Raw genomic sequence first — 27,778 nt, 5'->3', positions numbered from 1 at the left:
GTGTGGGGTGGACCAAGAGGCTTACGTGAAGGCAGCACATTGGCCGAGTTTCTCTTCCCCGCCCACAAGAATATAACTTTCCTTTCTCTGGAGGTGCACTAAGCTCAGGGGGAAAGCCCTGGTGGAGGCAGGTTTGGAGAAGGAATCTTGCCCACATCTGCCCAATCCCGCAGACCCCACTTCCCATGAGTTTCTGAAGGGCTACTGAGCCAATTTGCAGAGAGCAGAGTTGGGAAGACTTTAGAAGAAAACCCGGATTCGCTTGGGTGAGTTTGACTTCTTGCCAGGAAGCTGTTCTGAAGGCCCGCTGGCCCAGCTCCAGGATTCCCTGCTGATAGCAGCCTGGGGGAGGGGTGCTGTGAAAGAAGTTGGGAGTAAAGGGATGAAAGGCATTGGCTTCCTGGAGGGACCTTAATTGTCCAAGCTGAACCTAACCCTGTCTCCCTCCTGGTCTGGAATTTTGAATTGCACCTTGGTGAAGGGTGCCAGAGTCCTTTTTTCCTTGGATAGATGTTCCCTCCCCCAACAACTGTGGCAGAGCTGGAGAGATCTTTAAAACTGAAAGCATCATGCCCCTCAGGGTAATAATGTGATCTGCAGCTACAGATCCATTCCCATCACCTTGGCCTGCATTCAGAAGCCCTGATGCTTTGTGGCCTCTTATCTACTCGCCAGGCCTATTTCACAGCCCCCACCCAGACACGGAATTACTGCAGTTCCTTAAAAACAAAGAAAGTCCAGGGTTGTATATTTTCTCACATGTTGACTCTAAGGAGAACCAAAGGGGATCTCCTGAAAAGAGAACTGTAGGGTAAAAGAAGGGGAGAGTGGGAGGAGGGAGAGAGAAGGGGCTACTTGGGATGGACTGTAATGAAGTTTGTTACATGCATGCATAAATATGTCATATGAAACTCATTGTTCTCTATATAATTAAACAATAAAAAGAAGTCATCTCCCTTGCTCTTCCCTCCCCTTGAGCCATATCTGCCAAAAGCAGAACTCAGCTAAGTAGAACTGGCAAAGGACATGGGAAATTACAGAAATCTCACTTTTTTTTTTTTAATACCAGGGATTGAATCCAGGGTCACCTAATCACTGACTGAGCCACACACCGCCATTTTTTGAGACAGGGTCTCATTAACTTACTTAGGTTGACTTTGAACACGTGATCTTCCTTTCTTTGCCTCCATAGTCAGTGGAATTAATGCCACCTGTTATAGGTGACGAGTTCTTCTCCATTGCATGTTGAAGTTTGAACACTAAAGAAGCATGCAGAAGCAACCATATAAGGCAGAGTTTTATTTAAAAAGAGGTAACATAGACTTTCCCCAGGAAGAAGAAGGGAGCCATAGCTTGTATCCTAGTATCCCCAGAAACAAGGTGTTCTGCCTTTTTATATGTCCTAGGCTTCCTTTGTTCTGCTCTCTTCCCCTTATCTCTCTCCTTCCTGCTTACTTGAATAGGCCCAGAATGCTCATTGTGGGAAATAGGTGGGTTGAAGGGGGAAGGGCAGGATGGAGCAGCTCAGAGCACATTAATTAACAAGCTTATAGCTCTCTGTGGGGTGGGACAATTCCTGGGACAGGTTACCTTAGCAACCTGTTGGAGCAAGGGCAAGTTCCTGATGAGGGTGCAGGAAGGGCTCTGTAGTAATTAACATTTCACAGTATTTTGGAATTGACTTATTATTTTTCAGTTTAAAGCCTCAACTGATACTAGATGACAGTGTTTAGCAAATTAAGTATAATTCAATTTTATTTTCTCAGCCTCTTTAGAGAAAGTAATCCTTTCTACATAACATCAGTACTTCCATCATGCCAAGAGAAACAGTTTACCTCAATCACAAAAGATTAAAGTTCTGTTATGTTGCTTAGCTTTTTACAAACCTAGTTTGTCCTCTGGGTTCATCCAGGTTGTGCCAAATGACAGGACTCCTCTTCTGAGGCTGAATTATGTATCATCAATAGATGATGGATGGATGGACAAACAGAAATAAAAATTTCTTTATCCATTCGTCAACCAATGGACAATTTAATTGTTTCCTAAGTCTTGACTATGGTGAATAATGCCACAGTGAACATGGGAGTACAGATATCTTTATAAGAACATGATTTCATCTCCTTTGGACATGTACCCAGGAAGAAGACTTACCAGGCCATTTGGTAGTTCTGTTTTTCATTTTGTTGGGGTCTCCATATTGTCACATGACTACATTCTCACAAAAGTATGCAATGGTTCCCTTTTCTTCATGGCCTTGCCAATACTTTTTATGTGTCATCTTGTCTATAAAAGCCATCTTACCTGGTATAAGGTAATGTCTAGTGTAGTTTTGAATTGCATGTCCCTGATGATTAGTGATGTCTAGTACCTTTTAAGATATGCCTCTTAGCCAATTTTTATGTCTTCTTTGCAGAAATATCCATCAGTTTCTTTATCCATATTTAAAATCAGATTTTTCTGTTCCTGACTTGTATGAGTTCTTCGTGTATTTTTTGTATCAACCAGTTATTTGATCTGTGCCTTACAAATATTTTTTCCCAATCAGAAGACATTTTTATTTTGTTGATTGTTTCCTTTGCTGTGCAGAACTGTTTCTGTATAATTATTTTTGGATTTTGTAATCCGAGCTCCATGCCTCCCTCTGGTGCTGCGAATCCAACCCAGAACATCACACTGTAGCCTGGATTTTTTAAAAAAATGTTTATATTAGTGCATTATAATCATAGTGGTGTTCATTTGACATAATTATATGTGCATGGAATACATTTTGTTCCATTTCAGTCCCCACTACTTCCCCTTTCACTCTCCTCCCTTCTGTTCCTCTTTCTCTTCTCTGCCACAGTCTAGCTGGACACAAATAACCGAGCCCCCAGGAGGCACTTGTAGGTCCAAACAGGAAGTCCTTTATTGCCCGAACTCCACCAGCACTCCACGCACACTCCCCGGGAACTCTCTCATAATCCACCGGGCTCCACACCCACCACCAGGAACCCCTGCGAGAACTCAATTTGGGAACTCCAAAGTAGCAGCCGCCCTATTGCCGGACAACAGGGGTCTATATACAACTCAATACACAGTCTGTTTCAATCCAGCATCATCCAGTCACACCAATTATAACTTAATTATCATCATCTTAATGGCTCACTGGTGTCACCTCTCAACCACTCCTTCTGGCAATGTCAGGTGCCATCCCAACTCGGCTGTGGCTCTCAACATCTCCCCCCTTCTGTTTAATTAAACAACAAGCATGTGGCTTAGGGACCGTGCCTGTCTTAGGTTGTCCAATAATACATATGGTCCTTACCCATCATCAGAGGAGCTGACCTCAAGGCGTCAGCCTCCTGTCTTAGATTGGTACCATTGCAATTGGATCTTACCCATCATTGACTACCAGCCCAGCATACAGCCATACTTGTGGATAGCCTTTGCACCAGTGGGGGGGTGAGGTTCTTTGCCTCACCTCTGTTGGCCCCCAAATTTTAGCTGAATGACTATCACAAGCAGAAGGGAGGAGGATACAAAAATACCATGACACCAAGTCAATTGACGGCTCCTTTTGGAAAAATTGTACCACCGATGACATCATCAGCAAAAATACCCCGGCACTACCACAAGTTGCTGCATCAACAGATAGTTCACAATGCATACAAGTGATACATAGTCCAGGCAAGTTCTGCAAGCAGTTCAAAGCAGAGGAATCCATTAATATGTCCATTTCCTCACAAAGTAAATCGACTCCTTGATTGAGCATCACTTGTTGAGTTACATTATTCATTGATGTATCAGTTTATACAGTTTGTTGTGATAGCTATCGCAGAAGCTATAGTTTGGTTTTATCTTTGTCTTCACCGGCACTGGGATGAAGATAGGCATTCTGGCAATGATGGCTAAAAAAAAAAAAATTATGTAACATTCCAGCAGGCACTAAAAAAAGCAATTTTCTAAACAATTTAGTATCCTGAATAGAATTAGATATAATGAAAAGGAAAGGTGAAAGTAAACAAACAGGTCTGTTAACCTCCTTTTTTGTTCACATTTTAAAACAGTCTTCAACAGCTGTTTAACCAATTTAAATTAAACCATTTAAATCACATGAATAATAAAAAAAAAATTTGGATCCATTTTTTCATGAGCGCTCCTCATATATGATATATGGACATACGCACATACAGACATACAACACAAAACACAAGTGTGCACACATAATACAATACATACAACACATAACATAATAGTAAAGGCCTTGTAGCTTTTCACAGGTGAAATCTCCATTACAATGTTTAAAAACTCCACAGTCAAAAAATAGAACTGATAAGAAAAACATTAAGCTAGGTCTGTATGAGCTCAAAAAATAAAATGGAACTTCATGATGTGGGAAAGGGCAATAATAAAATAGATATTGAAAAAAGCATTCTGGTTACCACCTGGGTTTGACTCTTCTTTTGATATCCCATCTTTTTTCCTGTAACTTGCATATGGGTCTGAAGGTATTCCCTCAAGCAAGCCCCAAGGTTTTTTTACATTTGAAATAGGCCTTAATGGTGTTCATTATTCATTAGCCTCCAGGTGTGGGAGAATCACTGTCGCAGATGTAAGGATAGCCAAACTGGAGTTCTGGATATCAGCTGTTATGGATTTGAGCCAAGTCATCTTCTTTTTGGTCTATAGGAAATCACTTTAGTTAGTCTCTCTGGAATCCAAATTGGCTGCTGTTCTCCCTGTGGAAACATACAAACAGACCCCTGACTCCAGACAATCACTGGGTCAGGACCTTTTCATTGTCCTGTTAGAATATCCTTCCAGAGTACCTTGGGCTCATGTACATTTTTTGGACACGTATGCCTTTCCAAAGCACTAAGCCCTGATGAATCCAAATTTTAAATGTTTAGAGTAAAAAGGGTTATTTTAAATTTATCTTTGGGGGATATATACCCCTTCCCAATTCCCTCTTTTTGCTTTAATAAGTACATTTTAATAGTATGATGAGCAAAATTGTTTAAAAGAGGTAGAAGTATAGCCAGGGCCATTATTTGTTTTTAACTGTTTTGGAATGCCTACAGTGGCAAAATTTTGTAAGCAATGAGTTATAATGTCTTTAGTTTTTTCTCCGGCATGAAGGCATCTTAACCACCTTCAGTTTAACCTTTTAAAGCCTTCCAATTATCATCTATACTGTACTTTTAAATGACTATTCACCACCTACAGCTTCACTCTTTTAAATGAGGCTTAGATTCTGTTTAAATCGCTTTAATGTTAGTTTACACGGCTGCCCTTCAATTAAAGGCTTTTATTAAGAACTCTGCAATCCTCTTTAGACAACTTTTTAAAATCTCTTTTTTTTTTCTTTGTTTTACTCCATTAAGAATCTTTGTCTTGGGCTGGGGATGTGGCTCAAGTGGTAGCGCGCTCGCCTGGCATGCGTGCAGCCCGGGTTCGATCCTCAGCACCACATACCAACAAATATGTTCTGTCCGCCAAGAACTAAAAAATAAATATTAAAAATTCTCTCTCTCTCTCTCTCTCTCTCTCTCTCTCTCTCTCTCTCTCTCCTCTCTCACTCTCTCTTTAAAAAAAAAGAATTTTTGTCTCAATCTGCCATGTACAAACACCTTTTTATTCTTTCTTTCTCATGCTTTCAAAGTAAGCCTAGTTTCCTCAAAATCTTTTTTAAATGGCATTAAAATTACTTTAAGAACTTAATGCTAAGCAGTATTTTAGAAAGCTATTTCCTATTTATGTCTGATAAAGTTATCCTAGTTGCTGTCTTTTCCTTTTAGATAGAAAAACTTCTCTGCCGCTATCTCAAGCTGGGCTGCCACCTCCTGTGCTCTCTCTGCACTTGCTGCCTGAATGCCTCCTTCCTCTAGCAATTTACTTAACACCCTTTCGGTTTGGTTTTTTTTTTTTTTTTTTTTTGCTCATTTCTGACCCCATATTTCTGCTACAAGTATAACGCAACCCAACAAGATAACACAAAACAAAACCGAAACAGAATGAAACAAAAACGGAACAAAAATTCGTTGTATCAGTTTTTCTATTTTCTTGATATATGTATCCGTGGTTTATCTCTGTCTCTTCCTCAGGGCCAAACAACTTTCAATCCTGAGCCAACCATTTTCCCCAGTTTGCCTGAGAAAGTTCTAGGGACAGGCAGCTTGAAACAAAAACAAAACAAATCAAAACAAGAACACATTGTTGTTTGAAATGGTCACCCATTCTCTCCCTCTCCCTCAGGGGCGAGCAATTTCACTTACCCCCAAGTTCAGGCATCCCCCACATGGGCCACCAAATACCACAATCTCCCTGGGCACAAAATAACCAAGCCACCAGGGGAACTCCAAAGTACTGGGCGCCTGAGGCAACAGGAGCCGACCTATTGCCAGACAGCAGGGGTCTATATACAACTCAATACACAGTCTGTTTCTATCCAGCATCATCCAGTCACAGCAATTATAACTTAATTATCATCATCTTAGTGGCTCTCTGGCATCACCTCTCAAACACTCCTTCTGGCAAAGCTAGGTGCCATCCCGACTGGGCTGTGGCTCTCAACACTTCTCTACTGGTCTTCTTTCTGCAGGTGAAAGTCATTGTAGTACATTCCTTTATGTATATAGAACCATTTGTCAATTTTATTCCGTGATTCCTCCCATTTCCTGTGCTCTTCCCTCCCCCCATCTTCTCTTCCTTTACTCCACTGATGTCTCTTCTCTTTTCCTGGAATGCTCCCCACCTTTTCCCCTTTATTTTGGTCTAGCTTCTGCATGTGAGAGAAAATGTTCAATCCTTGACTTTGTGAGTTCAGGTGCCTATTAACAGATGAATGGATGAAGAAAATGTGGCATATATACACAAGGGTGTTTTATTCAGCGATAAAGGAAAATGAAATTATGGCATTTATTGGTAAATGGATAGAACTAGAGAACCTTATGTTATATATAGCCTGGATTTTTAATATGATCCAAACTATTATTGCCAAGGCCGATGTCAGAGAGCTTTTCCTCTGTTTGCTTTTAGGGGTTTCATGCCTTACATTTAGATCTTTTATTGGCTTTCAGTTGGTTTTTTTATAGGGCTTAAGATAAGTGTCAACTTTCCTCCTTTTGCATTTGGAAATTCTTTTTCCCAGTACTGTTTATTAAAGAAACTGTCTTTTCTTTATTGTTTTTTTCTTGGTTCCACTGTCAAAAAATTATTTGACTATATACGTTTGGATTTATTTCTGGGCTCTCTACTTTGCTCATTCATCTGTGTGTACATTTTTATGTCAGTTGTACTGTTTTCAGTAATTTTGCTTTGTAACATACTTTGAAATTTCTCAGGGTTGACCTTTTGAAGTTTTATTTGTCATTTCCAATGAATGTTAGTCTTGTTCTTCCTATTTCTGTGACTGATACCATAGAGATTTTTATAAGGGTTACCTTGAATTTGAGTATTGCTTTAGACAGTATGGATTTTTTTAAGAATGTTAATTCTTGCAATCATTGAATACCAGACATTTTTATGTTAATTTATGCCCTTTTCAATTACTTTCAATAGGTAAGTTTTATTGTGCAAATATTCCATGTCTTTAGTTACATTTTTCCTATTTTTATTTTTTATGCTTTTGAATGAGGATAGAATAGATCAGTAAAATGGCCAGGCAGTCAAGAAAATGGGCCCCCTTCAACCACACCTGGAGGCTAAGGGGTACAACAGTGTACATATGAATGCACATGTTAAGGCCTATTTCAAATGTAAAAGTCCTGAAGGCTCACCTGTGAGTACACCTACAACCAACTTCTTTGTCCCAGAGGTAGAAAATGGAAGGTGGAGGTGAACCAAATGGAAGTTACAGGAAGGAGAATGGATTACAGTAAGAAGGATTGAAGTGAAACTTGGATGATAGCCACATGCCTTTTCCATACCCAGTTTACATAGATTTGCTTCAAGCTCTGCCCTAGAACCATATATAAACTCCGAAGACAGCACAAAGTGGGATTGTATTTCTTCTCGCTTCAATAAATCCTGTTCCATTTACTTCCCTTCTGTGATTATCTGTGGACTTTATTCTTCAAAACTTGGGAATTTGGTAAAGTGGAAAATCTAGTCTCATCTCCCAACTCTGGTTTCACTTTCATAAATGGAATGACTTCTTAATTAATTTTCAATACTAGGAATGGAAACCAGGCCCTTGCACATCCCAAGCTGCATCCCCAGCCTGGTTAATTTCTTTTTCAGGTGTGTAGGTTGGTAATCATTATTTGTGCAAAGAAATGCAGCCTGATTTTTCTATGATGATATTGTATCTTGTGACTTTGCTGAATTAATTTACTGGCTCTAAGAGGTTTTATGTAGTATTTGGAGTTTTCTGTCATCTGTAAATACATACAATTTTACCATTTCCTTTCCCATTTGTATAGTTTTCTTTCTTTCTTTCATCTGGTTGTTCTTCTCAGTTCTTTTATAACAGTGATCCATTTTATGCTTTGAATGTAGTAGCCCTTGTTGCTCTGGCACTGCAACTTATTTTTAAAATGTTCATGCTTCTTTCTCTTCTTCTCTCCCTGCTCCTCCCTAATCTTTCCTTTTCCTTAATCTCATGGGAAATAGGGTTACCTTTCTTCCCCCATGGTAACCAGATTTATCTGTCCTTGGATACACACCCACCATAGGAAGAAGTAACTCAGACTTTGGGGGTGGTATCAGAAGAATTAACAAGTAAATTACAACTCCAACAGAGAACACAACAAGTGTAATGTAGCCTTTGAATCACCTCTTTAAAAGCCCCCTTTCTGCTGACAGGCAAAATCATAGACTTCAGTGCAAGAATCCCCCATGTTTCTCCTTAGCAAGTAAAGCAATAAGTCTTCTTTTTCTTTTTCTAAGTTGCCACTAAGTCGCCACCAAGTCACTGCCACCGACCTAACAACTATGTCCTCGTTATTGGATTGGCTTCAAGGACAAAGACTGACTTTTCAGCAATACTTTCAGTACTATGATGAACAGAAATGACAAATGTGAACATGCTCTCTATCAGATCTGCAAAGAAAAGCTTTTATCCTCTATTAGTTATAGTATTTTCATATATGGTCTTTATTATCCTGAAGAAATTTTTCTTTTATTCCTATTTTTTTTTTTTAAACTGGGGATTGAACCCAGGGCTTCTTAACCACTAAGCAACATCCCCAGCTCTTTCTTCTATTTTATTTTGAGACAGGGTTTCACTGAGTTGCTTAGGGCCTTGCTAAATTGCTGAAGCTGGTTTTGAATTTGTGATTCTTTTGTCTCAGCCTCCTTAGCTGCTGGGATTACAGGTCTGCACTACCTTGCCCGGCTTGATTCCTAAATTTTTTAGATTTTAATAATAAAAGGATGTTGTACTTTGTCAGATGCTTTCATGCAACAATTATGGTCATCATTTTTGTTTGTTGTTTGTTTGTTTGTTTGCAGGGAGGCTACCAGGTGTAAGCAAAAATAACCAACATGGTTTCCACACCATAATGAAAATACAGATAACCAGGACCGAAGCTGACCTCAAACAGATCAGCAAGCTCTCCTTTATTCTACAGGGCAGTCAATCAATTTTGCATGAGAGGGCACATTTTCTGTTTGCAAAAATGGCCTTCGGATTACAGAAGGAGTCTGAGTTTTATAATTTACAATGAGGGTGAATTAATCATTGGAGACTGTAGAAGTGCTATTGGAACGATCAGGGACCTAGTTGTGCAGGTTAAAATTTTAGCTCATGAAGACAGTTGTCAAAAGTTTGAAACTCATTGTCACTGGGAAAAGCTCAGAACTTTTTTTTTTTTTTTTTTTTTTTTAATGTTCACTGCTTATCTTCCTTCCTTTGGGACCCATTGTTACCTAGAGTTTCACTATTGGCTTTTCACCTTCCAGAACTCATCTGTAGTGGGAAAGGGTAAAAGTCCAGGGCCTAGCTTTTCAATACCTGCCTCCTCCTTTCAGGATTGATTGTTGTTGGGAAGGGATTAATGTTTGCTTTTGGTGGAGATGCTGGGGATGAACCCAGGAAGGGATGAAAGTTTGTTTTTTTACTTTGGGGCCCATTGTTTCTAGGAGAGGTTTAATGTTTGGCTAGTTTCCTTTCCTCCTCCTGAGTCACACTGTTCCTCTGTTGTTAGGGGGTGGCTGGGTTCTTGTAGGAATATTATTTTCCATAACCCCTTCACTGGGGATTGAACTCAAGGGGACTCTACTGCTGAGCCACATCCCCAACCCTATTTTGTATTTTATTTAGAGACCAGAGTCTCACTGACTTGCTTGGCGCCTCAATTTTGCTGAGACTGACTTTGAACTCAAGATCCTCCGGCCCCAGCCTCCTCAGCCACTGGGATTACAGACTTGCACGACCACACCTGGCCACCATGTGGTTTTAATCTTTTGTTCTGTAATATTATGTGTCTTATTGATTGATTTGTATGTGCTAGTTTTTTATGCCACAGATAAATCCCACTTGTGTTTTGTTTTTGTTGTCATTGTTTCTTTGTTTGCTTTACTAGAGATCAAAACCAAGGCCTTGTGCATGCTAGGCAAGCACTCTACAACTAAGCTAAATACCCAGCCTTTATATTTAGGGTCAGGGTTTCACTAAGTCTCACAGACTAATTTTGAAATTTCATCCACCTGCTTCAGCCTCCTGAGTAGCTGGGATTACAGACATGCACACCAAACACAGGTTCCCAAATTCATAGATTTTTTTTTCTTCTGCCTGAGCTAATCTACTGTTGAAATTCTCTCCTGCAGTTTTAATTTCCTTTGTTGTATTGAATTTTTCAGCTCTAATATTTCTCTGTGGCTCTTTTGTTAAGTTTGCTGAAACTCTTCTTTCCTCGTTGTTATTTTGAATTGCTTTGGGTGCAGTTCGTAGCTTTTCATTTCCTTGGGGTCAGTTACTGGAGGTTCCTTTGATAGATTCCTCTTTCTTTGCTTCTTCACACCTCTTGAGTATACATGTGGCTGTCTGCATGTTAGCTTTGCAGATTATCTTTTGTGGGGAAAGACTTTCACTTCAGGTGACTACAAGAGTGCCACTTGAACAGGGTGGGGTGGCTCTGGTTTTAGGTAGGCATAATGGAGGAGTCTTCATGTAGCTCTGTCAGCTGTAATCAATGTGCAAAGTCTGAATGTGACTCAGTGGCCTGCACTGCAAGAACCTGTGGCAACAGCCATGGCAACACAGCTGGTGTCTTGTCGGTAGCTTTTAGATGCCACTTGGGTTCCAGGGTACATATGTTCAGAGTGGCTGCAGAGCCAGGATCTTGGACTTAGAGACTTGTGGAACCAACTTCTGTGGCACTTAGGAACTTCTGGTTCATGAGATCATTAACCAGGGTATATGTAGGTCACCCTTACAACCCTACCCTGAGACTCTGAGGTGTACCCTAGCAGCTGAGGCCCAGGGAGAGGACATATAGCTATGGCTCTGACATGGGGTAGAATGGGGCCAACCCTTGAATCTATGCCAAAATTTACATGTTGTAAACTTAATCCCCAATGCTGTTGACAGGTGGGCCCTCTAAGTGATGAGGTCATGAGGCTTCTGTCCTCATTAATGGATTAATGCTGTTATTACAGGAGAGAGTTAGCATGGGAGTGAGGTGCTGATGAGTTTGGCCTCCTTCCCACTTGTCTCATATTCTGTCTCTTTCATGTATGCACTTTACTCCTTTTTGCCCCAAGATGATGCCCAAGAAAGCTTCAGCAGACATAGATCTCTAATCTTGGACTTTCTAGCCCTCAGACCCATAAGAAATAAATGTTTTCATTGTTGTTGTTTTTTTAAAAAAACTACACAGTCTCAGGTATTTTTTTGTAGCAGCACAAATATGGACCAACACAGTAGGATTCTGTGGAAGCCCAGGCTCTGGGGGCCATGGGGCACCCGCAGCAAAGACCTAGGAATGTGGGCCACAGCTGTGGCTCAGTCCTTGCAGTTCCCAGCTCAGGAACAGTGCAGTGATAATACCTTGTCCTGAGAAGATGGGGCACCACAGCAGTTCAGGCCTCAAAGATGGTATGGCACAGAGATGACTCCACTCCCGGGAGGAGAGTGCCTCAGCAGCTCCCATTCAAGAGTGCAAGTTTGGTTCTGAGGAGGAAGAGCAATTCTGCTCTTTGGCCTGAAGAGCAGGATGGACTAGCTCAATGGGGGCTCTGCTTCCCTGAGAGGTGGGCACGGTATCATATTGGCACCAGGACACAAAGTTGCATAATTCAGGCAAAGCTCTGTTTGGGGTGACACAGGAACTTTTTTAGACTGATATTTTCTCCCTATTATTAGAAAATAGTCCTCAAGTGTTATATAATTGAGAAGTGTCACATTTTCTGTTTCCTGCAGACTTATATGATACCAAAGCCCTACAACTCACCGTACATCAGGCATTCTGGCAATTTTGTTCATTTGTTTATTTACTTAGGTACTGGTAATTGGACCATGGTGTGCTTAACTACTAAGCCACATCCGTAGCCCTTTTATTAATTTTTTATTGTGAGAAAGGGTCTTAACAAGTTGCTTAAGTCTACACCAAGTTGCTGAGACTGTCCTCAAACTTGCGATCTTCCTGCCTTGACTTCCCAAGGTGCTGGGATTACAGGCACATGCCACCACACCAGCCTATGCTAGCAATTTCAAAAACATTGAAGAGCTTATGTCATACATGAGTAGGCTCTTCATAAGGGTGATTTATTTTACCTAACACATTTGTCTCCTTTTTCATTCCATATTCCCCTTCACGCTTTTTAGGTTTGTTAAACCTTTGTTTTCACCTTGGAATTCTTGGAAAAATCTTCTCTTTGCCCCTTTTATTTAGTCTTGCAGCAACTTGCCCATCTCTCTAGTAGTGTTTGTCATGTCTGCTCCTTCTGGCTATTTAATTTACTATGCCTGTCCAGTTGATTAATCCCTAGTTGTTTATACTGTGCTTGGGCTCATCTTACGTTTTTGATATTTAATCTAGTTGCTAACACAAAGTCAGTGACATTTTGTAGAATGATTGCAAGACCAATAGGTAACTATGCAGTTAGCTCTTTTGTCTTGGATTAACTGTAATGTAGAGAGGGGACATCTAAATGGACCCTAAATGGAATAACTTCATCTCACCTCAATGTATTGAAGATAAATCACATTGAAAATAGTAAGTCACTTAGTATCTCTATTCACACATCTAGTGAAAGGATTATAACTTATGAGGTTCAGACACACTCCCAGGAGCACACACTCATTTTTATTTATTATGTGCTGATAAGAAAAAATAGCATTACATAAGTATCAGAGATGAAGGTGTTTGAACTCTTGGTAAGGTAGTCAGAGCAGCTCTTTGTGATAAGATAACAGGTAAGGAGTCATACTAATATCAGGGAGCTTTCTATACTGGGAAAGAGCAAGGGTGAAATGCCTGAGGCATGAGTTGTTTGGTGCTTTTAACACTGAGGATGTGTTTTTGGCCAGGGGAAAAACAGGCAAGGATAGATGGTAGGTTACACAAAATTCTTGCTAGAACAGGCCTCTATTTCTCTGCCTTTCCAGTAATAGTAAAGGGAAATAATAGTCGTTACATATATGAAATTTATCATGTGACGTGACCTACTTGATATTTATTATGAAAAGATCTTACACAATGTTACCAAACTCTGTTCTTTGTTTTTCCTCTTTTTTAAAAATTTTGGTCTGGGTCTATTATCATTTCTACATAGTCAGTATCCATTCTATTTCAACCTTTCTTACTCTGCCCACTTTTGTAGGAATCTGAGTAGGAGGAATCTCAGAAGTCAGGACAGGCAGGAGCAGGAAAACAGATGCTATGGCTTCAGCAATCCTGGGGAATGTAAAGGAGGAGGTGACCTGCCCCATCTGCCTGGATCTCCTGACACAGCCTCTGAGCCTTGACTGTGGCCACAGCTTCTGCCAGGCCTGCATCACTTCAAACTATGAGTCCATGATGAGTCAAAAAGGGGAGAGCAGCTGCCCTGTGTGCAGAATCAGTTACCAGTTTGAGAACCTGCGGCCTAATCGGCATGTGGCCAACATAGTGGAGAGGCTCAGGGGTGTCAACCTGAACCCAGAGGAGGAGCAGAAGGTGTATCACTGTGCACGCCATGGAGAGACGCTCCTACTCTTCTGTCAGGAAGACAAGACAGTAATTTGCTGGCTTTGTGAGCGTTCTCAGGAGCACCGTGGACACTCCACATTCCTCTTGGAGGAGGTTATCCAGGTGTACCAGGTAAGAGATCAGATGGAGGGAGGACAGAGATGATATTTTGTCTAATTTCATTGTATCATGAAACTGATGCCTGTGATTTGTTTCTATGCTATGCTATGCTTACCTTCTGAGGCCTAAAGGATGTGATTTTACCTTCACTTAATTGCTAAGCCTGGAGTAGAAACTCTTGGACAGGGAGCATAAAAATACACCACCTTGTGCTAGATGGGTAGAGATTTCGAGTCCAAGAAAAGCTCTGAAGGCTTTTTTCAGCAGAAGAGTGAAGGAGAAGGGTTGATATATAAGTTCTTTCCTTGCTGCAACATCAGGTTCCTCTTCTAGTGCAAAAATATTTAGACTACTGTTGGTGAGAGGTTGGTAACATTATTACCAGAGACTTAGAGAAGACACCTTCCACCACAGGATTTCTTCCAATTCATATATTACCATTGTCTGTTCACACAGTTTCTGAAAGCTCTAGTTTCTTCTGAGATCAACCTGATTTTTTTCCAGGTTTATCCTCTCTCTAGGTGCTAAGAAAATTCTTCCCTTGACTCTGGTGTGGTTCTTTTCTCACAGGAGAAGTTTCAGGAAATGTTGCAAAACCTGAAGAGATCCAAGGAAGAAGCTGAGAAGTGGAAAGTTGACATCCAAACTGAGAGAACTTTCTGGAAGGTAGGAGGAAATACTTTCTGAGGGAATTAGCTAGAACTCTGGGCAGGATCTTGGGAAGAAGGGATTCTTCTTTATTTCATGTCAGTCTATAAGGTGGAAAGCATTTGAATAATCCTCTTTGCCCTTTTCCTTTTGGAGTGGAGGCTGGAGAGTGGGTACAACACAAAGGAGTACAGCTGTTTGGAGAGAGCTGTTCACAGGGAGGCACTCCAGTGAGGTTGGCTTGCGTCCTGTTGCTGTGGTGCTTTTTGAGACTCTGATTCTACTGAAGGAATACTTTGGCTATGGGTCATGATTCTGTCCTCCTTGTTTAGCTTTCGGCAGAGGTTCAAGAGTGGAATGAGGAAGTTGTAGCTGGAGCGTGGGCATCCCCAAGAGTTAAGTGGTTCTTCTCCACTATGCCAATACAGTCGCCACATTTTTTTTCTTTTTAATTCCTTCCAAACCACTTGCTCAAAGAATAAGATGCCCAAATAGCACTGGTTGGACCTAAGGGAGGATAACTCCTCCAACCAGAAGCCTGCAGGGAACAAGAGAAAGTAGGACTGAGAATGTGATAGAGGGCTTAGAGAGCAAGAGAGGGAGAAAGAAAGCCAGAAGGAATTGTGAGCTTCAACCAATTGCTGTGCTTATCAGTGCTGTATTACGACCTTTAAAAGTTTATCATTTATCTTATCAACACATTCTGTCTATTCAGCGCACCCACTGGACATGCAGGACACAAATCACTTCTGCAGTGTATTAATCCACTCACCAGTTTACCCCATACACCTTGATGATTATGATATTCTAAAGAAATGACTTCAGCTCTTTGTTTGAATAAGTTTACAGATATGCTCGTTATTTTTTATTTGTTCTGGTTGGTGAGACTGGGTCTGGTAAGACAACACAGTTCCACAGTTGTGTGTGCGATCTTCACCAGGACCCAAGAGAGGAGTTGCCTGTACCCAGCCCAGGAGAGTGGCTGCAGGGAGCGTGGCTCAGAGAGTTGCTGATGAAATAGAGGTGACGTTGGGCCAGGAAGCTGGTTATTCCATTTGATTTGAAGGCTGTAGTAGTGCAAAAACTATACTTAAGTATATGACTGATGAGATGTCACTTCATGAAGCCATGAACGATCCCCTCCTGGAGCACTATGGTGTAATAATCGTTGATGAGACTCATGAAAGAACACTGGCTACATATATTCTCATGGGTGTTTCAATGCAAGTTGTAAGACATCGATTCGATTTAAAGGTTATAGTTACGAATACTACTACATGAGGGAAAATTCAGATTTACTTTGATCACTGTCCACTATTAATTATGCCTAGCCTCATACATCCTGTTGAGATCTTTTATACTCCAGAACCAGAGAGAAACTATCTTGAAGCACCAATTCAAACAGTGATCCAGATACATATGTGGGAAGAGGAGGAGGGAGATCTTCTACTTTTCTTTACCAATCAAGAAGAAATTTATGAAGCCTATAAAAGAATAAAGCTTGAGGTTGATGTTATGGGTTCTGAAGTTGATGACATTAAAATTATTCCACTGGGCTGGGGTTATGGCTCAGTGGTAGAGCGGTCATCTAGCACTGTGAGGCACTGGGTTCGATCCTCAGCACCATGTAAAAATGAAATAAAGATATTGTGTGTCCACCTACAACTAAAAAATAAATACTTAAAAAATGTTATTCCAAAAAATATGAATTGTAATGCATTCTGCTATCATATATAACAAATTACAATAAAAAAACAAAATTTTTTAAAAATCAAGATAAGGTATTTCTAAAACAGTGTACAGAATTGAGAAAGCCATAGACTTGTCTAAATTTTCTTCTCAGTTCATCTAAGTGTTATCCTCAAGAATATATTAAAAAAAAATCATTCCACCCTTCTCTGCACTCCACCCCAGCAGTAGCACCCTCCACCTCCCAATAAACAAAATGCAGTAATTAGAAGAATGGTGGTCGTGTCAACTAACATTGCAGGACATCACTGACATCACTGTCACTCTTTTGGTGACAGCTATTAGAGCAGCTTCAGATCAGCTTCAGAGCTGGCTGAGCTAGACATACCAGACCTAGGAAGTGCTTCAGGATTTACACAGAGAAACATTATAAAACAGGAATGCAGGATAACACCTATCCTGAGATTGTGCATTTTAATTTAGCATCAGTGGTGTTACAGTTGAGGAAACCTGGTTTTGATGAATTGGTGCATTTTGATTTTATGGATCCACCAGCTCCTGAAACTCTGATGAGAACCCTAGAAATTTTGCATTATCTGGGTGCTTTAAGTGATGATGGAGCTCTGACTGAATTGGGATCCATGATGGCAGTTTCCTCTAGATCCACAGCTTGCTAAAATAGTTATTGCAAGTTGCAACTACAATTGTTCTAATGAGGCCCTATCTATTACTGCTATGTTGTCAGTCCCACAGTGTTTTGTTTGCCCCATGAAGGCCAAGAAAGCTGCAGATGAGAACAAGATGAGATTTGCCCACATAGATGGAGATCATCTGTACCTGCTGAATGTCTATCATGCTTTTAAACAAAATCATGGGTCGGTTCAGTGGTGTTATGGCAACTTCATCAACTACCAGTCCCTGATATCCACAGACAATGTACGCCAGTAGCTATCTCGAATTATGGACAGATTATGAACAGTACTTCTATGCCCCATAGAAGTACTGACTTTATCAGCAGGGACTATTATATTAACATAAGAAAAGCTCTGGTTACTGGGTATTTTATGCAGGTGGCACATTTAGAAGGAACAGGCCATTACTTAACTGTGAAAGGTAATCAGGTCATTCAGTTGCATCTCTCTAGAGTTCTTGACCACAAGGCTGAATGGGTGCATTATAATGAGTTAGTTCTAACAACAAAGAATTACATCTGGACACGTACAGATATCAAGCTAGAATGGCTGGTGAAAATTGTCCCTCAATATTATGACATGAGCAGTTTCCCACAGTGTGAAGTAAGGAGGCAGTTGGACTACATTATTGCCAAACTTCAATCCAATGAATACTCGCAGTACTGAATTCCATGCTTAGAACTCAAGTTATTCAGAGGAGAGCTTTAAAAGATGAATGAATTCAAAAGTTCAAGTTGTGCTCTTCATGTAGGTTCAATAATGGCCTTTAGGCCGGCTGTGGTGATGCACGCCTGTAATCCTAGCGACTCAGGAGGCTGAGATGGGAGGATGGCAAGTTCAAAGTGAGCTTCATTAAGGCAAGGCACTAAGCAATTCAATTAGACCTTGTGTCTAAATAAGATATAAAATAGGGCTGGGGTTATGGCTCAGTGTCAAGTGCTTCTGAGTTCATTCCCTAGTACCAAAATAATAATAATAATAATAATAATAATGGCCTTTATTCGAAAGCTTTTTAATTTTTCTTTACAGTAAGTATTACAATTTGATTTCATAGATTTAAACATTTATGCCTCCCCTTTGTGTTGACATGCAAGGTCATTGTAATTGTTGAGATTGATTTTAGAAGTTGTAAAATGTTACGTCTTCTGCTTATGTAAATACAATCTTCTGTCTCAGTATATAGGCAGTGACTTTAAAAAAGTCTATTATACTAAAAAAAAAAAAAGTGAAATGAGGAGTAGATATGAGTGTCCTGGATAGCTGAAGCTGAGGCACACCCAGGTATCCCACTGCAGCTCAGGTTGAGTCTGGACAATGCTGACTTCAGGTCATTGTTTTGGAATGTCAGGAAGGAAGGGAAAGGGAAAGATCGGCCTCTCTCAGAATCTCTCCCTTGGTTCCAAGACTACCCTGTGAGAACTCCCCATGTAAAATAGTTCTTTTTATGGTTCCTATTCCCAGTCTCTCTCTTTCTCTCTCTCTCTCTCTCTCTCTCCCTCTCCCCCCCCCCCAAAGAACAAAATACAGAGTGAGGTGGAAAATGTCCAGATAGAGTTTGGAAAACTGAGAGACATCCTCCAATCCGAGGAGGAGCAGGAGATCCAAAAGCTGAAGAACGAGGAGGAAGTTATTATGAACAGCCTGACAGAGTCTGAAAGTAAGCTGATCCGGCAGAGCCAGTTGGTGAAAGATTTCATCTCAGATCTGGAACATCGGTTGGAAGGGTCAACAGTTGAGATGCTGCAGGTAAGACATTCAGCTTCTCTGGGCCCTGAAGTGCCTCATTCCCAAATCAATTATGAAGCTTATGGAATAAGTAAATGTGTAAATAGCAAGGAAAAAATCCCATTTTTATTATTTTATCGAGTGCATTTCAAAAGTTAAACCTTGGAGGGAAGATCCACTGTAACCAGTGATATTTGGTAGGCCCTGTTTTCTGCTTTTTTAAGCATCTTTGTTTTTTGTTGTTTTTTTTTTAAAGAGAGAGAGAGAGAGAGAGAGAGAGAGAGAGAGGATTTTTAAAATATTTATCTTTTAGTTCTCGGCAGACACAACATCTTTGTTTGTATGTGGTTCTGAGGATTGAACCCGGGCCACAGGCATGCCAGGCGAGCACTCTACCATTTGCGCCACATCCCCAGCCCTAAGCATCTTTTCCTCAGCTTCCTTGCTGACAAACAAATGGCTTCCGGTTACAAGAGATGTATCTATCGTTTCCCTCATAGAATGAGTTGAGACTTCCCCCTTTCTGTAGTTCCTGGGGGCGGGGGGGATTGGAAGAATTGGTATTATTTCTTCATTAAATATTCAGTGAAATTCACCCGTGAAGCCATCTCAGTCTATTCTGCCTTTTTGGGTGCAATACAAATTTTTAAACTTTTTTATTGGTGTCTGGCTGTTTTAGATTTATACTTCCTGAGTCTGTTTTTGGTCATTGATATCCTATAGGAATTTGTTAATTTCATCTGATTTTCAAATATGTAATCCTAATTAATCATAAGAATTCTTTGTAATCCTTTTAATGTCTATGTGTCTATGTATTGACTATTTTAATTTACAGAAAATGTATATATTTATCACATGTGTGCCCAATTCTTCCTGCCCTTTAGCCCCTGACTAGCCCCATTTTAACTCTCTACTTATATGAGATCATTTTCTGCCCATTCCTCATACTTAAATGAAATCATGCAGCATTTGTTCTTAAGTGCTTGTTTCATTTAGTGTAATCTCCTGCAGGTTCATTTCATGTTGCTGCAAATGACAGATCTCTGTCTTTTTAAAAGCTGAATAGTATTCCATTGTGTGTGTATGTGTGTGTGTGTGTGTGTGTGTGTGTGTGTGTGAGAGAGAGAGAGAGAGAGAGAAAGAGACATTTTCTTTATCCATTCATCCTTTGATGGGTGCTTAGGTTTTTTCCAAAGCTTGGCTATTGTGAATAGTGTTTTAGTAAATCTGAGAGATATCTCATGGACATACTTATTCATATACTTTGGATATAGTCCCAGTTGCTGGGTGGCTAGATTATTTTCAATCTTTTGAGGAGCCTCCATATTATCTGTCATCGTAGCTGTGCTCATTTACATTCCCCCAACATTGTGCCAAGGTTTCCTTTTCTCCGTGTCCTTTCCAATGCTTGCCTTTCCTTTGTGATAATAGTCTTCTTACCAAGTGTGAAGTGGCATCTCTCAGTGTAGTTTTAAATTATGTTTCCTTGATGATTAGTGATTTTGAGCATTTTTTCATATACCTGCAGTTTGTTTGTCTTCTTTTGAGAAGTGTCTGTTCAAGTCCTTTGCCAGTGTTTAAATTGGATGTTTGTTTTTCTGCTATTCAATTATACGTGTATATGTGTTCTTTATATATTTTGGATATTAACCCCTTAAAAACATATGCTTTGCAGATGTTTTCTCCATTCTGTAGCCTGTCTTTTCATTTGGTTGATTATTTCCTTTTCTGTGCACAAGCTTTTCAGTTTGGTGTAATACCATTTTTCTAATTTTGTTTTTGTTGCCAGGGTTTGGGGTTCAGTCAAAATATCATTGCTCAGACCAATGACATGGAGTACTGCAGTATGTTTTCTTCAAGTAGTTTTATAGTTCCATGTGTTATGTTGAAGTTTTTTATCTACTGTGAAATGATTTTTGTATGTGGTATGATATGTTCCTAATTATCACTCTTCTGCATATAGTTATCCAGTTGTCCCAATGCAATTTATTCAAGAGACAGTTTTATCTTCTCCGTACTTAACCCCCAGCACTATGGGTTGACCCAAGGGGAACTCTAGCACTTACGTATATCCCTAGCCCTTTTTTATTTATTTATTTATTTTTTTCAATTTTGAGACAGGATATTGCTGAGTTGTCTAGGCTGGCTTGAACATATGATCAAGTCACTGGTTTAGTGGGCATTGCCGCTATGCCTGAACCTTCTGTGTACTCTTGGTACACAGCGTATTAAAAATCAACTGACCATAAATACACCCATTCCTACCAACCTTCAGACTCCCTATTGTTTTCCATTGACAAGTGAATCTGTTTTCATAGCCATTGTTTTGTGTCTTTATTAGCATAGTTTTGTTGGGGCTGGCACACTCACCGGGCATGTATGCGGCCCAGATCCGATCCTCGGCACCACATACAAACAAAGATGTTGTGTCTGCCGAAAACTAAAAAATAAATAAAATTTTTTTTTCAAAAGATTACAGATCAGGGCTGAGAATATAGCTTTGTCAGTAGAGTGCTTATTAAAAAAAAAAAGCATAGTTTTGTTATAGATTTTAAACTCATGGTGATGCCTCCAGCTTTGCTGCTTTAGCTGAATTTGAAATATTTTAGTGTTTCTCTATATCAGTTTTTTCAACCCATTAGCACAAGATATCTTTCCACTTTTTTTGTCTGTTTCAATTTTTGTATCAACTTTTTTATAGGTTTCAGTATATAGATTTCTCACTTCCTTGTTAACTTTAAGTATTTTATTTTATTATAGCTATTATAAGTGGGGGTTTCTTCATTTCTTTTGGGTAGTTGTTAGTATAGAAAATCAATTAACTTTTGTATATTGATTTTACATCCTAGAACTTTACTGAATTAGTTTTTTATTCTAAGATTTCTGTGTGTGTGTTTGTGAAATCCGTAGGGTTTTCAATAAGATCATGTTGTCTGTAACGAGGAAAAATTTAACTTCCATGTTGCATATCTGTTTCTTCTTTTACTTGCCTAATTGCCTGGGCTAATACTTTCTGTACCATGTTGACAAAAGTGGTGAAAATGGGCTTTTTCCTGATCTTGGAAGAAGGGTTTTCACCATCTCACTGTTGATTATGATATTACCTCTGAGTTTGTCATGTATGGACTTTATTTTATTGTATATTCCTTATGTAATTAATTTGTTGAGAGTTTTTATCATGAAAGGGTATAGAACTTCATGATATGCTTTTTGTGTATCTTTTGAAATCATCATATGGTTTTAATATTACATTCTGTTAAAATTTGTATGTTGAAGCATCCTTGTATTATTAGTCAGGGTCTCACTAAGTTGCTTATCACCTCACTGAATTGCTGAGGCTGGCTTTGAACTTGTGATCCCCTGTGCCACTGCACTTGGCCTTTCTTTTTCTTTCTTTAGTCAGTTTATTTACATTTGATCACCTTTATTAACTCTTAAAGAAATTTTTTTTCATCTATTGTTAGCCTGTTTATGTCATTTATTTTTGCTTGATGTTTATTTGACAATCTCTATTGTGATAAGGATATGGAGACCATAGAATTCAGTGTAGTCACTGATATAATTGTGTTTATATTTACTACTTTGTTATTTGTGTTCTATATTTCTTCTGAAGTTTCTTGGTATTTTTCTTCTCTTAAGTGCCTTTTTTTGTTGTTGTTGTTGAATAAATATATTCCAGGATAGAAATTTAGTCTTCCTGGTTTTCTAGCTGTATTTTTGTTGTCTTAGTGCTTGATCTGGTGATTACAAAATGCACTCTATTCTGTCTCAATCTACTTCACATCAATACTAACTTAATTCCTGCAAAATATAGAAACTTGGCACAAATACTTCATTTCCTTTCTCCTTCTTTGGGATCTTATTGTTATATACACACACAATATACATATATAAATTATCAAAGTAGTACTTAATTATTGTGTTAATATATTTCCAAATTATTAAGAAGTAATTTGGGAAATGAACTATAGAGTTTTTTATAGTTTATTTCTTTCTATGAATTTGACCCATGTGTTGAAGGAATTTTGGTTGCAACTGAACATCTTTAAATATTGTGCCACGCACAATGGCACATGCCATAACCCCAATATTTTGGGAGGCTGAGGCAGGAGAATCGTAAGTTCCATCAAGGTCAGTCTCACTAACTGAGGGAGTGTCTGGGTTCAATCCCCAGTGGGCCCCCCGCGCACCCCCCCAAAACAAATCCAAAAAAAGATAAAAATCATCAAGCTCATGTGCCAGCAACACACTCTAAATTCTCTTCTGGTATTACATCTATTTCCCTTTATTTTTGAAGAATTTTTTTGGCCTTATGTGGATTTCTGGCATTTTCCTCTTTCTTTCAGTCTTTTACTCAACTTTGGTTATCCAGAGTCTGCTTATACTTGGCAAATAATAGTATATCAGTTTATGTAAATGTTGAATAAGTGAATGAATTGTGCTTTATTTAAATTATCTCATGGGGAGCCATGGAATGACTGGCTTGAACTTATCTTTTTTTTATTTTTATTTGTGTTGTATGTGGTGCTGAGGATTGAACCCAGGGCCTCATGCATGTGAGGCAAGCACTCTACCAACTGAGCTATATCCCCAGCCCTTGAATTTATCTTTACTATTTTGTTCATCACACTGTGAGCATCTCAGTTCTCAGCAGAGCAGGGGCTGGTGACAATGTGATGAAGCTTGGTCAGTGAGGACAGTCTGTAATTTCGTAACTTGTGTTTTTCCCCCCTTCTTTCTAGGATATGAATGATGTCATGAGAAGGTACGTGTGCGATACCAGGGATGATCCTTTTGTGTAGTAAGAAGAGATTTGTAGTTAGTAGAATTATCTGGCGTTCTGTTAGAATACAACATCTCCCAGATCAGGTAAATTTAGATATAGTATTATATTAAATTTATAGTCACAAATCACGATTTGAGTATTGTATAGACTAGACAGATTCTATGATGGGGACTTGGGTTGTGGAGGTCAGAGTTTGAAACAGTAGTTGTCCTGGGGATAAGATGTTCTAACATTAGACCCCCTGTGGCACCACCATTTCTTGCCCTCATGTGCCTACTTCTAGCTCTGGCTGCAGTTTTAATGGCTGCTTTATTTACTGTAGGCAAGATTTTTCTTCTTTGTCTGATAAGTACTAAGAATTACTCTTTGGGACAATTCCTGGATGTTTGTATGTTTCTTCTGGGAATAAAGGAGACCAAGGGCTTCTTTGTGATTTCTATTTAGATTTTCACAAACAAACTAGAATCCCTGGATAATTAAAAATCTTGACTGAAGTTGAAGTTGGTCTATCAGGGATAAAGTGTATGAAAGAGTTTCTGTATGTACAAGCATCTTCCAGTTGCATGATAAGGAGGCTGAACCGTCAGGAACTAAGTTGAAGTTCCCAGAAGGCACTGCCTTGGTGTGCAAGGATAGCAACACACCAGAATCAGTTGATCCATGTGCATCGCATACTTTGGGAAAGGTGCATATTTTCAGAAACATAGACTTAAGACTACTATGACTTTTGTGTTCATAGTATTGCTCTTCCCAAATGTTTGACATTTTCCCCAGAGAATATGAAACCTCAGATGTCACCTGAGGGCTTCCTTATTAGTAATAAGCTTTGAACATTTCCAGGTATGATTCTTACATTTCTTATTTCTCAAATACCCAGGAGCCAGGACCTGCAGTCTTAGTTTCTGAACATTTTCTCCAGAACACACACTCATAGCACTGATTTTCCTCATATTCTTTTTTCTTTTTTCATTTTTTTTTTAAAGAGAGAGTGAGAGAGAGGGGGACACAGAGAGAGAGAATTTTAACATTTATTTATTTTTTTCTTAGTTCTCGGCGGACACAACATCTTTGTTGGTATGTGGTGCTGAGGATCGAACCCGGGCCGCACGCATGCCAGGCGAGCGCACTACCGCTTGAGCCGCATCCCCAGCCCCAAATCATATTCTTTTTTCTTAGACACCAGAGTTTCATAAAATCCAATATTTCACCATTGACCATGCGTTCTAGGAGGTAGAGAGAGAGGGGCAACTTGATTCATTTTAGAAACTATGCTTCTGAGATGTTAAGACCCTCACAAGATCACAAAGAAATTAAATAGGGAGGTAACCATGAAACATTTCTTAGGAGTTCAGAGTTAGGAATCTTCCCTTCCCTTCTCAGGATCCTTGGTGAAGAAAGTTCAAGTGCATCAATGGGGTGAAATGATGGAAAGAAATCATTGTTGTCGGGTGGGGACCACAAGGTCTGAAGTGTGAGTCAACGTTTTCCATCCCTAGGTATAAGGACTTAATGCTGAGGAAGCCAGAAACTTTCCCCAAGGAACAAAGAAGAGTATTCCGAGCTCCTGATCTGAAGGGGATGCTGCAGGTGTCTCAAGGTGAGAAGAGCTAGGTTAAGTGTGTGATTCTAGTGGTGGCAGGTGACAGATGGGGAAGAAGGTGTGGTTTCTAGGTAAGGGAGAGTGGACTCTGTGTGTTCACCATGTGGTCATATTTAATGGGGAGTGGCCATTCATCCTCACTTGCCAGTTTACTGCCCTATGATATCCCTCCTCCTTTTCCTAATCTGGAAAGGGAATGGATTTCAGTGCTGACACCTTTGTATTTCACACTATGAATTTTTATCATTTCAGAGCTGACAGATGTTCAACGCTACTGGGGTAAGCAGAAATTATTGTATCATAAGCCACAGTCTTCTCAACGTCTTTCAGAATTGATTTCTCTGGTAGTTCTCATGTTTTAAGGTCCATGTTGCTCCTTCCAACAGTCACTCACATACTTGTTTCTGCAGTGTCCTATCTCTCTGACTTCTTTTTTTTTTTTTTTTTTTTGGTAGTTGTAGATGGGTAGAATGCCTTTATTTTGTTTGTTTATTTTTATGTGGTATGAGGATCGATCCCAGTGCATCATGCATGCTATGCAAGCCCTCTACCACTGAGCTACAGTCCCAGCCCTCTCTATGACTTCTGATCAGAATTTATTCCACTTCTTAAATTCTTCTCAGGATTCCTTTAATAACATCACAAATAAAGCTAAATCGTAGCTGTCATGTAACTCTAATTTTTCTACAGTTCGCCTGACACTGTCTCCAAGCAACAATCCAAATATTGTCATTTCTAAGGACCAGAGACAATTAAGATATGTAACTCACTACTCACGCAAGCCTGTATTTGAACACTCGCGCAAGCGTGGGAATTATCATGAAGGTGTTCTGGGCTACCCGCCTATCACATCAGGAAGACATTACTGGATGGTAGATGTGTCCAAGAAGAAGGACTGGTATCTGGGGTTGTGTGATAGAAGTTATTTTCAGTCCTCAAATTTCCACGGACAGAGTAAAAATTATCAACCTAAATGTGGCTATTGGGTTATAGGGCTTCACACATTTGAATATAATCCTTTTGTGCAGGATGCTAGGCTTCCCATATTTGAATATAAAGCTTTTGAGGAGGATGTTCACTATGATCCTTTGACCTTGGTCCTCTCTGTGACTGTTCCTCCACAACATATTGGGGTTTTCCTAGATTATGAGGCTCGTGAACTTTCTTTTTACAATGTTACAAACCATGGGTTTCTTATCTATAAATTCTCCAATTGTTCCTTTCCTAAGGAAGTTTTTCCTTATTTCAATCCTGTGACATGTCCAGAGCCCATGATACTCCAGTGGCCAAGCTCTTGAAACTTCTTACTCTCACTCCGTCTGTGTAGTGCCTCTGGCCCTTTTGTGTATCCTATGCACCTGAGCTTACCTGCACCATTTTATCCACCTGTCCTTGCTGTCTTCAGCATTTCTGTTAGGAAGTCTTTCACTCATAGATGTGTATAAGGATTTATAAATCCTCATATGAGGATTTATCCCTCCATCATCTCCCATGCTTCCAAGGCAAAATGACCATTAAATAATCCTCATTAAATAATCCCATTGTTGAGGTAACACCTCTGCCAAATCTTGAAAACTCTCTTCTTTTTTTGCTACTGACAGAAGATGAAGGAGAGTTTTCTACCACCTTTCTATATTATTGAGGGCTATGCATAGGAGTGCCTCTATAGAATGACCCCTTAACCCATGTCAGTTTACCCATGATGCTTCTTATTCATCAAGGAATCAAGGAGTTAAGAAGACGTGTCCTAAATGGTATATACTAACAATAGTTGTTTTGTATATGGAGTATCTATGTTCAGATTCTGTCCCTTTACAGATTAGCCATATAACCTTGAATAACAACAACAAAAATGGATGTACTTTTTTTTTTTTTAATAATGATTTTGGCTTAAAAATTGTACCTGATACTTTGGATCAGGGTGAGAAAGTAAATGAAGTACAAAGTATCTTTTGAAGTATCCCAATGAGTATTTGTTCTGTTAAATACCAGAAAGTATCAGTGGTATCAGTATTCCATGAAACAGGTTGTGTGAAAGGGAGCTAGGATTGACTTTTTACTGGAGTCTCATTTTTATGTCCTAGATACTAATACCAAGACCACCTATGTGCCAAGTATATATTATGTATTTTACTTTTTCAATTTGTTTATTTGTTTTGCTTTTTTAATTATGGTGATGCCACATGTTGGTCCCTATCAAGTAAATGAAACTAAATTGTAAGGGATTCAGATTACCATTTAAAAGAAATAGAAAAATAATCCTTATGAAACTCACTCCATGTACTATTGTGAAAATTAAGCAACAGGATATTTTTAATAACCTATCTTGATTTGATAAGAAGTAATCCCTTGGTAGGGAGTAGTTCAGTGATAGATTCTTTCCTAGCATGTGCAAAGCCCTGGAATTCAGTCCTCAGCACCCCCT

The 27,778-nt window shown here is 39.5% G+C and overlaps 1 protein-coding gene and 1 pseudogene across 2 annotated transcripts; both read left to right on the top strand.

Moving 5' to 3' along the window:
• Positions 1-142: 142 nt before the first annotated feature.
• LOC308642020 (tripartite motif-containing protein 5-like) lies at positions 143-26,651 on the top strand (the record flags this gene model as incomplete). Its single annotated transcript, XM_081280615.1, has 8 exons — positions 143-266; positions 13,747-14,225; positions 14,784-14,879; positions 18,758-18,988; positions 23,710-23,732; positions 25,250-25,350; positions 25,606-25,632; positions 26,044-26,651. Exons 2-8 carry the CDS (start codon positions 13,806-13,808, stop codon positions 26,649-26,651), a joined length of 1,506 nt encoding a protein of 501 aa, XP_081136741.1. The 5' UTR covers positions 143-266; positions 13,747-13,805.
• LOC308634630 (ATP-dependent RNA helicase DHX15-like) lies at positions 15,171-17,908 on the top strand (annotated as a pseudogene). Its single transcript has 3 exons — positions 15,171-15,205; positions 15,440-16,457; positions 16,782-17,908. The product of its transcript is annotated as an ATP-dependent RNA helicase DHX15-like (transcript).
• Positions 26,652-27,778: the final 1,127 nt, after the last annotated feature.

This window comes from Spermophilus citellus (assembly GCF_964194105.1).
Source record: "Spermophilus citellus genome assembly, chromosome: 2".
Lineage (NCBI taxonomy): Eukaryota > Metazoa > Chordata > Mammalia > Rodentia > Sciuridae > Spermophilus > Spermophilus citellus.
Note: the sequence above shows the minus strand (reverse complement) of the source record. Positions and strands in the feature narration are given on the sequence as shown.